The sequence below is a fragment of the Urocitellus parryii genome, chromosome 1 (genome assembly GCF_045843805.1).
Source record: "Urocitellus parryii isolate mUroPar1 chromosome 1, mUroPar1.hap1, whole genome shotgun sequence".
NCBI classification, from domain to species: Eukaryota; Metazoa; Chordata; class Mammalia; order Rodentia; family Sciuridae; genus Urocitellus; species Urocitellus parryii.
In genome coordinates, this window is record NC_135531.1 from 255,730,281 (window position 1) to 255,743,569 (window position 13,289).

A 13,289-nucleotide genomic window follows, 5' to 3' on the forward strand; every position below is an offset into this window, starting at 1 on the left:
GAAGAGAGGAGTGTGGAGGGTATCAGGCTAGGTGCTTAGGTGGGGAATGGGAAGAAAGGATGAGCCATCCAATTTGCCATCATTAGGGTGGGGACAAAGAGGAAATACCTGGTTGGGAAGGATCAGCCTTTCTCTACTGGGCACCTGCACAGCCTAGCAGAACCCATGTGGGCTGGGTTTTCCAACAGTTCCTTTGGCTTTGCTGAACCATTTTTTTTTATATGAAAAGGTTTTTTTTTTCTTTCTGATGATCCATTATCAAGGTTTCAACTGTAATTTCTACTAAATTCAAAGTGAATGATTTTCAAAGTCACATATTTTACAAATATCTTTTCATCTGTCCTCTGTTTTTAGCTTTTTTAGAAAAAAATAATCATTCCTGGTTTTTTTTAAGAGTTTTGTAAATTACACAAATTTCCACAATTCTGCTTTCCCCCCCTAATTCAAACAGAATCACTCCGTTATTGTTTCAACTTCAGGAGACACAGGAAAATTCTTGCCTACCACCAGGAAGTTCTTATAGCATCATCTTAGCCTTTGGTCTTTCCAAATCTCCATTTAATTTTCCTTAAACTTCCCAACATAGTATGCACAGGACAGCATGATCATCATGGTCAGTGACTCTCCTACTATAACAGAGAAGACTTCTGTATGTTATCTGTATACTCAAGGGCACAATCACTCCAAAGTTCACTCCTGACCTTCCCAACATCAACTTTTCATTTGTACAGATATCTTATGGTTCACTTTTTCTCTTTTTTATCAAACAGAGCTGGGCTTCCCCTTTAACTCTTAGAATTCATAAAATTCTGTTACTTCCACTGCCTTTTCTGAAATGAGATTACTCTTCTCTTATCTCCTTCCTACCCAGCCCCCCTCACCTCAATCCACACTATACTCTTTTGAGAACAGGTTCCAAATATGGGCTTTATTAAACTATAATTTAGGCTTCTGCACCAAAAAATGAGGTTCTCAGAGATGGAGGAAGAAATGGCATGTAGTATAGAGAGTATTCAAAAAATTAATTGTTTATGATGAAAACCTCATTAATTTCACATTTTTCCTTTCTTCTTGGTTCTTATTTTAACATCCTTATTTATGCTGTGACTACCAATTATCCTTTAAAAGGACATCTGGAATAGCCCACAAAAGTCTACTTTTATTATCACATTATAATGATAAAGCAAATGTGCTTATTTTATGCATGCCAAGTTGAAGCCATTCTATCCAATACATGTCTACATAAAGTTATCTTTATAAATGTTATGATCATATGACTAAATTATCATGTGGTAAAGTTCTGAAGTTTCTGGAATCATAAAATTCTCCCATCCACTTTTTCCTCATTTCATACCCCTTCATTTCAAACTCCTCTTAGGCTTCTGAATATGCTAAATCCAAATTATCAGATTCTCCCATTAAACTCTCTCCACCTTGTGAACTGAACATTTAACCCTTATTCTAGTTTCCATCCTGTAATCGGAGTCTAATGAGCTTCTGCCTCAACTCATGGATAAACTTCATTAGTAGCAAGTGTCTCAGCATATTAAAGGCCCTTTAGTGTCTTAAAATTGTCCCATTTCAGCTGCTCTTATATAAATTTGAAGAATTCTTATCTATGACACTGAGAAAGTTGAAAGTAGGCAATAGACTCCATACCACAACCCTGAGATATTTCATTTTATCCTGCTGATATGCCTGACCTTGAATTAGGTCTTCTATTTATATCAATTAGCGTATTGTCACATTGCACTATTTAAAAAGATGAACCGCATAAAAAAAAAATGCCCTGTCCAGAATGGTGACTCTTGCTCCAGAATGTTCCATGCTTCCTCCTACTACTGATTCAGGCCCCTGCTCTCATCCAATGCCCATTCTCCTTCAGAGACTTCTCAAATCAGTCTATCCTAGTCTCCTTTGATGGTCACTCAATGGCATAGTGTCTCATATCCATATTATTATTTTTATACCTATTTTATTATTGCTATGGGCACTTAACATTCACTTGTGAAATGACTGAGGAACAAATAAAGGAAATGTAAAGTAAGATAATTATTAAATAGGATGTAAGCCTAAGGGCCAGGAGACTTTCAATTCTGCCAGTAGGGGAGATGCATAGCCCAGGTCAAGTCATATTTACACCTATGGTCCTCAGTATATAAATAATCCTTGCCTTTCTTATTTCATAGGAATAAAGATTAACATTTGTCACTTGAATGAGTGAACTGACACTACGACAAGAAAGTCTCTCCCTAATCCTAAGGTTAAAAAGAAAAATAATAGTAATGAGCATGATAATAGTATAATAACAACAACAACTATATTGGCCTAGAAAGAGGAGACCATTCATTCACTTGTGTTATTTCCTTGTACTGATTTAGTCACCCGAGAGGTCATATGTCTAAATATGTTTAAGGATCCTTCTAACTCTTATCTGTTTATTTAAAAGAGTTTTCATTATTTGTTTGTATTTAAAATATATGTGCTCCATTTTCTCTTGAGAATGGATCATAAAAAAAAATCCATCTGACTGTTTCTCCAACATTAATTAGCAGAGAGGTAAAGAGATTGGGCTAGACCAACACTGTGGTTCGAATCCTGAGCTGTGTGATGCTAGGCAAATCAGTGACCTCTTTGGGTCATATCGGTTTCCCCATCTGTAAGACAAGATAATAGCACCCATGTGACTTAATATGAGAATTAAAATGGCTAATATTTGTAAAAGAGATAAAACAATGCCTGGAACATAGCAACTGCTTTCCAAACACTTATTGAACAAAGAAAATAAACAAATTATATTTCCAACTTTAAAAAACTTTCGTTAAGTGCAGGCTATGAGCACTTGTGTTTGCCTCCCCCAGGCTTCATTTGTCCTTTTGTTTGAAATATGTTTAACCACCTTTTCATTTGAAAATGAGCTATAAACCCTGATTGAACTTACAGATCATGCTACCTCTGGATCCAATAAGGCTTGCCCCAAAGCAAACGCAAAACATTAAGCAAACTGCACACTTGTATTATCCTCTACCTGAAAAAGCATCCAATTACACCCTTCAGCACAAATCTATCACCACCTGCATTCTCAATTCCAGCTACTCCAGTTCATGGAAAGGGTCTCCCAAGTAGCACCTGAGAGAACGTGGCTTGTTCATATAACCTTTAACAGTGACCAACAACTGGAGATTTAATTTGTGGCTTTTGTCTGGACTTTACCAACACGACTCACTCTTAACAATATAAATGTAGATGTGCTTTTCTACGAATTTGCAAAATTAAAAAGGCAACTCACTTAGCACAATTCAGTTTCAGGTTTTTTCCTTTTTTCTAAGAAGTGGCCTAGAAGAAATGTGGGAAATAATTATTTCTCTTTTTGTATAGAAAGTATGAGCATTTTAACAAATTGTGTTTGATGGAAATTAAGCATCATAAAGGGATTATTTTTTATATTGCAAATGAAGTTTCTTCTTGCATTGAAATATCGGCATCATTTAGCTGACTCCAGGAAGATGGACGACAGCATGATTGCACTTGGTTGAATAATTGAGAGAGAAAAATGTATCATACAAAGACCAGAAAACAAGAGTAGGAGACAAGGGTATGCCATGGCTTGGCTGCTGAAGGACATCTGTACACCTGTGCCAGCACTAAGTACTCTTCCCAATGAATAAACCATATGTTCACTTTCATATGCTTCCTTTCACTAAGATCCTGTTATTCTCTTTGTCTCCTTCCCTACCTCACCTTCTTCCATCTACAGCCTGCTTTCCCATCCCTAACTTCACCTCTTTGGGCAACCAGTATTTATGCCCCAGCTACCAACTTGAACATCTGCTAGCTTTAAAAAAAAAAAAAAATCTCATTGCTTAATATCCTCCAGGGCAAAAAGTTTGAAGGATTCAGCATCCTCAAAAAAAAAAAAAAAAAAAAAAAACAGCCACAGAAGGAAAAAAAAAACTGCATATCTTTTCTAGTTCAGTGAATTCTATCTATATAAAGATTAAATGAATAACACTTTAAAAATTCCTCAATGCAAGCAAATCCATGTCACCGACAATGTATTGTCTTTCTTTATGCAGAGAAGATGGAGACTCACACATTTTTTATTTTATTTCACTTGTGCAACTGTGTCTCCTTTGCAATATATTACCATATAAAAGAGATATGGCATAAATATAACTCTAGAGAACAAAATGCTGTTATATGTCTTCTTTCTCTGGCATGGTTTTCTTATGTCTCTCCCTTTCTTTGTTTTCTGTCTCAAAACACCTCTCCAGCTGAAAGACGATACCTTTCCATTGAATTAAACTGAGTCCTTCCCCAGTACCAATAATAATAATAATAATAATAATAATAATAATAATAATTTTTAAGAAACTAAGTCTACACTAAAATAGTGTGCCTGAATTCATCCAGAGAAAATTTGTGAAAACTTCATTTTAATATTTAGTCTTTTCACACCAATTCTTATAGCAGCAGATTCTTTTCCACCCGAATTTCCATTGCCCATATACCTTTGCCCTCAAGCTTTTACCAGTCCATTTCCTTTATATGTTTACACTTAATTTAATTCCATCCTTCATGCTGTTTTCATCAGTCTTAGTTCATCCACACCACATAAATTATCACCTATGTTTTCAGTTCCCCATGTGCCCCATTCACACCAATTCCAAATAAATACTTCTGATTCTCCTCCATTTCATCTAAATTAATTCATATTCTCTCTTCCATCCTCCATCCCTATCCTACCTCCCCTCTTATCTATTTCTTTTTCCTTCCGTGCTTGTCTGTGAGGAAGGTTTTTATAGGCAAAATGCTTCTGTAGGATGTGAGGCAATTACTTCTAAGCTGTCTTCAGGAAAGCCATTCTATACATTACTGCCAATCTCAGTGGGCTAATGTCTGCAGGGCCAGTTTTACCCTCCACCCTGGTGCCCATGTGCATTATCACCCCACACCCTACTGATCAACCACTAGGAAAATATTCTCTTACTTTTTGGTAGTATAGGCTGAATATCCATTATCTGAAATGTTTGGGACCAGAAAATATTTTTTTCTGATTTTTGAATATTTGCATGCACATAATGAAATAACTCATTTATAGTTCATGTTCTCCTTATACACATAGCCAGAAAGTAATTTTAAACAACATTTTTAGTGTTCTGGCATTTTGACTGACTTGTCCCATGAAGTCCCATGTGGAATATTCTACTTTGTGATACCTGTAGGCTCTCAAAAATTTCAGAGTTTGAAGCAGGGCATAGTGGTACATGCCTGTGATTCTTACTACTTGGGAGGTTGAGGCAGAAGGATCAGAAGTTCATGGCCAGTCTCAGCAACTTAGGGAGACCCTGTCTCAAGATAAAATAAAAAGGGCTGGGAGTGTAGCTCAGTGGTAGAACACCCCTGGGAGAAATTCCAGTAGCAAAACAATTTTGAAGTTTTGGATCAGCGATACTCGATCTGTATTTAATGCTGGCTAACTGGTTCATTTCTCGTTTACATAAAGCTGCTTTTCACTCAATTATCACTATTCAGTGTCAAGAACAATACTAATAACTATAATCAGCAATAACAGTAATGAGTTTTTACTATCTGCCAAGTAATTTGCTAATTTAATCTTCAAAACAATCTCTGAGGTAGATGGAATTGGACTATTTTACAGATGAGGAAACAGAGAAGATAAATAATTTATACAGAAAACAAGCCCAAGTCTACCTACCCACAAAGCCCTGCTCTAACTCTGCTGCCATGCTACTTTTTTAATAATGCTTACTGCCTCCTTCAGGGCATTGCCCATAGGGAGGAGCACTGCAATCCACCACAAGGCAGTGGCTGCAGGTGCTGGGTAGCATAATCAGCTCCACCTTGGTAATCACACTGAGTAGACAATGTTCCAAAAACAACATGCCAAATAATGCATCAATCATTACATCTTCCATCATCTCTGCTGGGAAGAGGGGATAGAAAGAAGAAAATGCTGCAGATTGCCCCAAAGAATGTCTGCTTCACCAGAGTGGTCCAGCTTCCATACAAGGATGTAGCCTTAGTGTTAATAATTCTGAAAGGTGTCCAAATTATGAACTCTATAACCCCTACAAACGTCAACATTCTTGGTTCATGGTGCTTCCTCTGGCTTCCTGGAGTGGGGGCAGGAGATTAATCATGCATTGAAACCAGGGAGCACTGCAATATCTTGTCTTTACTTACTGACTTTAGAGAGAAAGGAATATAAATAAAAATTACTTTCAGGACAAAATCAGAGAAGAAAACAACCTAACAATATAAGGAAGCATTAGGCTTTACATATAAATTCTGCAGCAAAGCCATGAATGGAACGCTACACCTGATCCATAGGACTAAAAAATTATGTTAGGGGATTATCCCATGAACCAAGGAAGAGCCACATGGGAAATTAAGTTTAGAATTAGAGGACATGCCTGTCTTGTATATAAGGAAGCAACGTCTGGTCTCACTATCTCACAGGAGTGACTTTGAGTTTCAGCACTTTTATCCAGTCATATTTATGCATTCCTACTTGAGGAAAAGTTCTTTAGTACCGCACAAAGACATTTCATGGACCATCGGAGCTGAAAGGGGCCTCAAGAGCCAGATTGTTTGACAGATGTAGAAAATGAGGCCCATAGAGATAAAGAAATGTACTCCAGGTCACAGAGCTAGTTAGTGGCAGTTAGAACTAGAATCCAGGGTGCTCTGATCTTCCAGCCAATCGTCTTTATGATGCATGCTTCCTTGGTGGCACAATCCACAACCACATAAAATACCAGACACTTCTCCCACCTCAGCTGCGACAATCCACTTTTCTCTGAGAATGTTCTTATTCTTCCATTTATACCTTTGGGGATTTTCCCTATTCAGCTTGCAGTGTGCAAACACTGTGGAAAAGCCATACAAGTCATATGCTCTTAGTGACCCACTTAAAAACCACCAATCACAGTAATTGCTCCTAGTAGCACCTTAGTAGACCAAGAAGAGATGCTACCCATAAGCTACAATCTTGAAGTAGAGAACAAAGACCAGCTTAAGGATACGGTCAATCTCTCCCTCTTTTGTGTGAACCCCGGTCTTCCAAATGATCCCATTGCTTGAAAGATCAATATGAGTCCTTGGAATCACCACGGAAGTCCTATGTGAAACATACAGGCCCTCTCCCTCCCCCACCCGCCCTTACCACACACATAGCAATGTAATCACTTTAGCAACTTCTCAGTAACAAGCTCATTAAAAAGCAATTCTGCCATCTCTCCATAAAGCACGCGCCAGAGAACAATGCAAAAGAGGAGATGCCAATTAATTATAGAATGATCACATCTAATGAACTCTGAAACCCTCCTGCTGTTGGTGACTTTGATGAAAAATCAGGGATGCTGGGAAAAGAGTGAATAGGGACACCCTAACCACCTTGTTTAACTGTGGATGCTTCCTAGTGTACCTCCTTGGATTCTGGTGTTGATCAAACCTGCAAGCTACACTCAGAAAACAAAGACAAGTGTCAGCAAAGGGACCAGAGTCTGCACTATGTTCGTTTTATCGTGAGTCACGCTACCAGATCCCCTTCCATCAGCCTCAGAACTCTGAGTTCATGCTGTGGTTGGCACTGCCTCTGAAAGCAACTCTTAGCCAGCCAGTTACGAACCCAGGTCTTGCACTTGGGACATCTTGAGGTTTTAGGGTATAGAGTGAGTCATTCTGCTTCCCTACCCAGGGCCCTCCTGCCTTTGGGTCACCTCCTCGTCAGCACAAAGGCCACTTCTTAGAACAAAGAGGAGCCCTTCCCACCTCAAGGCAAAAGCAGGGGAAAGAGGAAGAAACCACATGCGGCCAACTTGTACCACTACCTGTGTGAGTCCTCTGGTGGGCCTTTAGGTGGGAGCTTTTTGTATAAACTTTCCGGCACCCGTTAAACTGACAGCGGTGAACCCTCTTCTTGTTTTCGGGGCATGCTTCTGCCCCTACCCCTCCTTGTTCACTGTCGCTCTGTCCACTCTTAACTGCCCCAGCTGGTGCTACAGCGGCTGCTGCTGCTGCCACCCCTCCCACCTTTACTGAGCTCAGTGCAGCCTTCTTGGCCACCAGTTTCAACGTCACCGTGCCATCCACGGCTGAGAGAGTCTGTGAGGTTTTGACCAGATGGCGGCTGAGCTCAGGGGACGATGGGGGCGTTAATGAGGTCACTGCGTTGAGCTGGGCCTGGTTGACGGCTGTGTAGCTGTCTAGAGAAGAGCTGGTTGGCTGGAGGCTGAGGCAGGTCTCAGATAGCAACTTGTCCCGAGAGAGCAAAATGTCCACTGCAGAGCTCTTCTCGCAGATGGTGGCTTCCACTGGGAGCAGCAGGGGGTCTAAGCGCCGGAAGCTCTCCTCAATGCACGGGGGAGGAGAAGCATGGAGGAAACAGTCCAAGTCCTCACCAAAGGTCTCCGAGATCCGCCTGGGCTCTGTCTGTAGGTAGCGTTCCAATTCAAGGCATGTCTGCAGAGAGGAAGGAGGGAGGGAGAGAAATCACCATCAGAGGCAAAGAACACCGGGAGGCCACGGTGGACAGGCAGAGGGGCAAGGAACAGAGAATGGTTACATGGCTGGTATCTGAAATGCTCTCACTGAAAGGTCTGACCCTGCTATTTACCTTCAGAATACTTCTGAAGGGTTCAGAAGGGTCCCATCATCATATGACTTCAATTACTGTGGCTGAAGGAAAACTAGAGTCCCAGAAGGCCTATCTCACACCTTCAAGATCCCAGAGAACATCAAATGCCAAAATGATGATCTTCTGCCCCTCAATCCCATTCAGCAGGTAAGATGCACCAGGTATCCCCAGGATTTCCCATGGAAGCAAGAAGCAAATAGAAACAGATAAGACTTCTCATAGTGTCACTTCCATTTTTTAAATAGGTTTGATCAAGTCACAACAATAAATCTATTTTCCAACTCGTTCTAGAGAACAAAGCATGTCCACTCAAACTAAAATGTGACCTTAATAGCAATTAACCAACAAGAAGACCTGGCTTAAGCATAGATTTTCCAACCAGGAAGAATGGATCTTGTTCTAAAGAGTGCTTAGCATAAAGCCTTTGAGGTATACAACAAAACCCCTGATGCTCACAGCAAGTCATTAAAAATACAATTTCTACACACTATGTGGCATCTACATACAATGGTTTAGCATTTCTGACTATATGATAATAATAACTTCAGATGCAGCTGTTGAGACCTGTTAAAGATAGGACCCTATATATCTCAACATAAAGTTTTTCTCCTGATAAAGAAATAGAGAAGAAGAACCAGAAGGTTTAGTTTCAACAAATCTTCATCCTTGGTGCCTATAAGTCTTTGTAAGATTATAGAAGCACTTCATGGCAAAAGTAGATACTTAAGAAGTCTGTGTTCTAATGCTCTCCTCCCTTAAAAACTCTACTTCTCTGGACTATAGTATGAAACTATATTGCTAACTTGCACTATTGGTCCAATTTGCTCTATCTTCTGGGCTTCTGATGGCACATTTTAATGTGACTGGCTCCCAACTGAATACCTATGTGAAGTTTCTATGTTTTCAACCAGAGTTCTGATTCTAGGCTTTTATTCTGCTATGCATGTATTTTAATGATATACCTAGTCATATTGTATCTGTCAAGGATTTTATTTTGGTGACATTTCAAAAGATTGGGTTTTAATCAGACTTCTAGAAAACCTCTGTATGACTGAATAAGAAAACCAGATTCTTAACTATGAATCAGCTTTGGGCTTCACAGTTGATTTTTAATGATATGAACTAATGAATGGTTCTAATCTTCATTCAACACTTAATGTCACAAGTGTTCATTCAACTACTGTGCCCACAGCAAGTTGCAGGGCTTTGTATGTGACAGAATGATAAAACATGGGAATAGATCCATGCAATATACATGTAGGTACAGAATGAACAATCACAAGCTAGAGAGGATATGAATTTACAAAGCAAAGTAACCCCAAATAAACACCATACTATAAAGTGAATTGGAGATGGGATGAGTGGGTAATGAATTCTCTAATATGGAGGTATCCATCAAGGAAAGCTTGATGAAAAAGTGAGATTTGATTGTTTTACTTTTTGATTAAATGGTAGCTCTGGCTCAGTAGCTTCTCAGCACTTTATATTAGAAACCAACACTCCAATATTAGCACCTTCTCAGATCTAGAAATTTGCATTATCCTCCTCACTTGCTCCTTTTCCAGAAACACCATGTCTCCAAATTTTTCCTCTTCCCTTTTGTACCTTATTGCCAGAAATTATCATTTACTTCTCTGAAATATTGAAACCCCCAGTCTTAGCTTCAGTCAGTTCACATCTGGATTATAGAAGCCTACTCCTAAAACCTCTCTTAATCTTTTCTTCCTGTTTTGAAAATGCTGCCAATCAAGCTCAGTATTTGGTACCCACCAGATACATAGTATCTGCCAAAGACACAATCAACCATGTGCTATTACTTTGGTCATTCTACCTCCTCTACTCTTCAAAACCCATCTTCTGACACCCAAGCCTTGTACCCACCTTATCCTTGACACTGTTCCATGTTCCCAAATATTGGGAAAATATCTGTACAGTTTCCCTACTTTCTTCCTCCTCTGAGTATGTATCTGTCATCAAAATCTGACTGTTTCTGTTGACTTTCAAGTGCCTTCAGGTAGATGCTTTAATACTATGCTCATTATTTTACAGTTATTTTCACTAGGGGAATCCATTATTATTAGGGACAGAGTAAAAAAAAATGTTGTTTAACTTCCAAATATTTTGGAATTTTCTAGATATCTTTTTATTATTGATTTATATTTTGATTTATTTGTGCTCAAATAACATACTTTATAGGATATCAATCCTTTCAAATTTATTGAGGTTTACATTATGGCCCAGAGTATGGTCCATCTTGCTGAGGCTGGAGGTCTTGGAAATGACCACTAACGTGGGTCTTTTAAGAACATAATCATAATGCTTCTTGAGTTTTGCCTAAAGAGAAGAACCAGGTCTTTAAGACATGGATATGTTCCAAGTTAAAAAAAAAATCAGCTGAATCATGGGTTATAGGATGTCCTTGAGGTTACAGGACTGTCCCTGCCTCCCACACAAGGACTAATTCATACACCCAGTTGCTACTGTCTATGGATAGAGCTTTTGTGTGCCCTGTCCATTTACACGCTTTCTAGCTCAAAGATTTGAAAGTCACCAAGGAAGTGATTGATGTGGGCTCATCTTTCTTCATAGTCAGAGTTCTGAGAAATAGAGATATTCTAAACACATTTATGCTCTATTCTGGGAGCATTAAAAAATAACCTTCCCAATATTCCCTGGTTTGCATCCCAGGAGCACATGAGTCATACTTGTGATCTAAACATGGGGAGACCTTGTTCACTAAAATCTGGACCACTTCAGAGAGGCTACCACTTGCAATTTGGACACAGGGCATTCTTGTTCTAAGACTTAGAGAAGCACCAGTACCCATCAGGAAGTGCTAGGTATCCCTGTGAAATCATTACAGAATGATTTTGTCTTGAGAAATCTACTTTTTTACAATATGTACTAGAGATGAAGCTTAGATAGAAAAGAGCTCATCACCTGGAATGTAGAAGTTAAAATATTTTCTCATCAAGAGTGTGGAGAGTAAAATGCTAAAGAGAATTTTAAGGAGAATTTTAAGATGAAATCTTTCTAACCCAAACATAATATTTATTTCCAATCATATTTGTAAATAATTAGGAAAACTTACTTAATCAATGCTCTTGATGTTTATCTGCAATTTATGGTATCAGTATTTACTGGATTTTAATACACATACATAAACATGTAACAGACGCACAAATTATGTAAGGGCAAACTGATGCTATATCAACAGAGCATATATAGGAATAACTGTGTACATACATAGACAAATTATTCATACACATATTTCCTAGCTCCACCCACTGAAGAGCCTACAAGCAAAGGCAATGCTGTAGTAATGAGCAGAAAGAACTTGGTTTCTAGAATCATTATCCAGTAAGGGAAAACAGGGCTCCTTGGAGAAACAGTCATTTCAAGGACTGGGACAAAGAACCTGCAGGATAAGCCTAGAACAGCTTGTGGAACCAGAAGAGATGGAAATGCTTGTAAAGTAAGAGAAGTACAGCAAAACACTGAGGAACCCGCTCACTTAAAGAAAGCTCTCAATGGCCAAACATCAAACAATTTAAGCAACAACAACAACAAAAAGAAAATGGAAGTGATAATATTGGATTACAATCCACAGAATAAAATAAAACCCCATACTGATATAAATAAATAAGGAAACAGGAGGTCAACTCTTCCTTATAGTAAAATTACAATGAATAAACGTAAAATGTTTGATGGAAATAAAAAAATCACCATGAGGCAAACACAAAATGAATAATGATAGCAAGTAGGAACCACCAATGAATGCTAAAATCAATATGAAAATGAAAGTATGATGAGAAACAAGATAAAGGCCTACTCTCAAGTTATCCTCCAACAAGATTTTTATTAATTACAAAGACAAAAATAATGACCTGGCAGTGGAGAAACCTGGCTATCACCACCTTCATCATGTGATCAAAGTGAGCAGCACCAGTAATAAGTCAAACTGATAACATGCACAGCTAATAGGGCGTGCTGAAATATTCTGTGATATTCTGTGATAATCTGGCCCCCAAATGCAGGAACTCTGTCTTATCCTGAGAAGGCATCAGTCAAATCCAAACTGAAGACCATTCTACTAAATAATTAAGCAGTATTTGCAAGTATCAAGGTCAAAAAAAAAAAAAAAAAACCAAGACTGAGAAGCTGTTGCACACTAGAGGAGATTTAAAGAGAAGTGACAACTAAACACCATGGATCCTCGTCTGAATCCTGGATCTAGAATAAAAGGACATTGGAAGAAAAATAATGTAACTCAAATGAAGTATACACATTAATAAATGGCATTGTATCAAAGATAATTTCCTGATAATGATAATTAGATTATGATTACGTAGGTGTGGACAGAAAGCAAACAAAGTAGGGTATTATAAATTTGGATCTAGAATTCCAATGTCTGTGGGTCCACGGGAGCAGAGTCACTCTATTCTGATGGTGCACTAACCAGCAAACTTCAACTCTGAGTCAGCAGATATGTTTAGTGATATAAATTATGCCTGTCTGGTACCACATCTTGGAGATGTGAGTTTTCCCTAGGCCTGACCTAACAATACAACTTAAGGGCTTGAGTCATTGGATATCACCCCACCACCAACACCACAATACACACAAA

At 38.7% G+C, this 13,289-nt stretch overlaps 1 protein-coding gene across 3 annotated transcripts in view; it reads right to left on the reverse strand.

Annotated features, from left to right (window-relative positions):
• Klf7 (KLF transcription factor 7) overlaps nucleotides 1–13,289 on the reverse strand; it is an 84,595-nt gene that overhangs the window by 35,217 nt on the left and 36,089 nt on the right. The window contains exon 2 of one of the 3 annotated variants that reach the window (XM_077803383.1): nucleotides 8,059–8,487. In XM_077803383.1, the coding sequence (XP_077659509.1) occupies nucleotides 8,059–8,487 (429 nt within the window). Of the gene's footprint in view, nucleotides 1–7,853; nucleotides 8,488–13,289 lie in introns of all 3 variants that reach the window. The other 2 variants (XM_026394605.2, XM_026394604.2) reach the window with 2 other exon arrangements.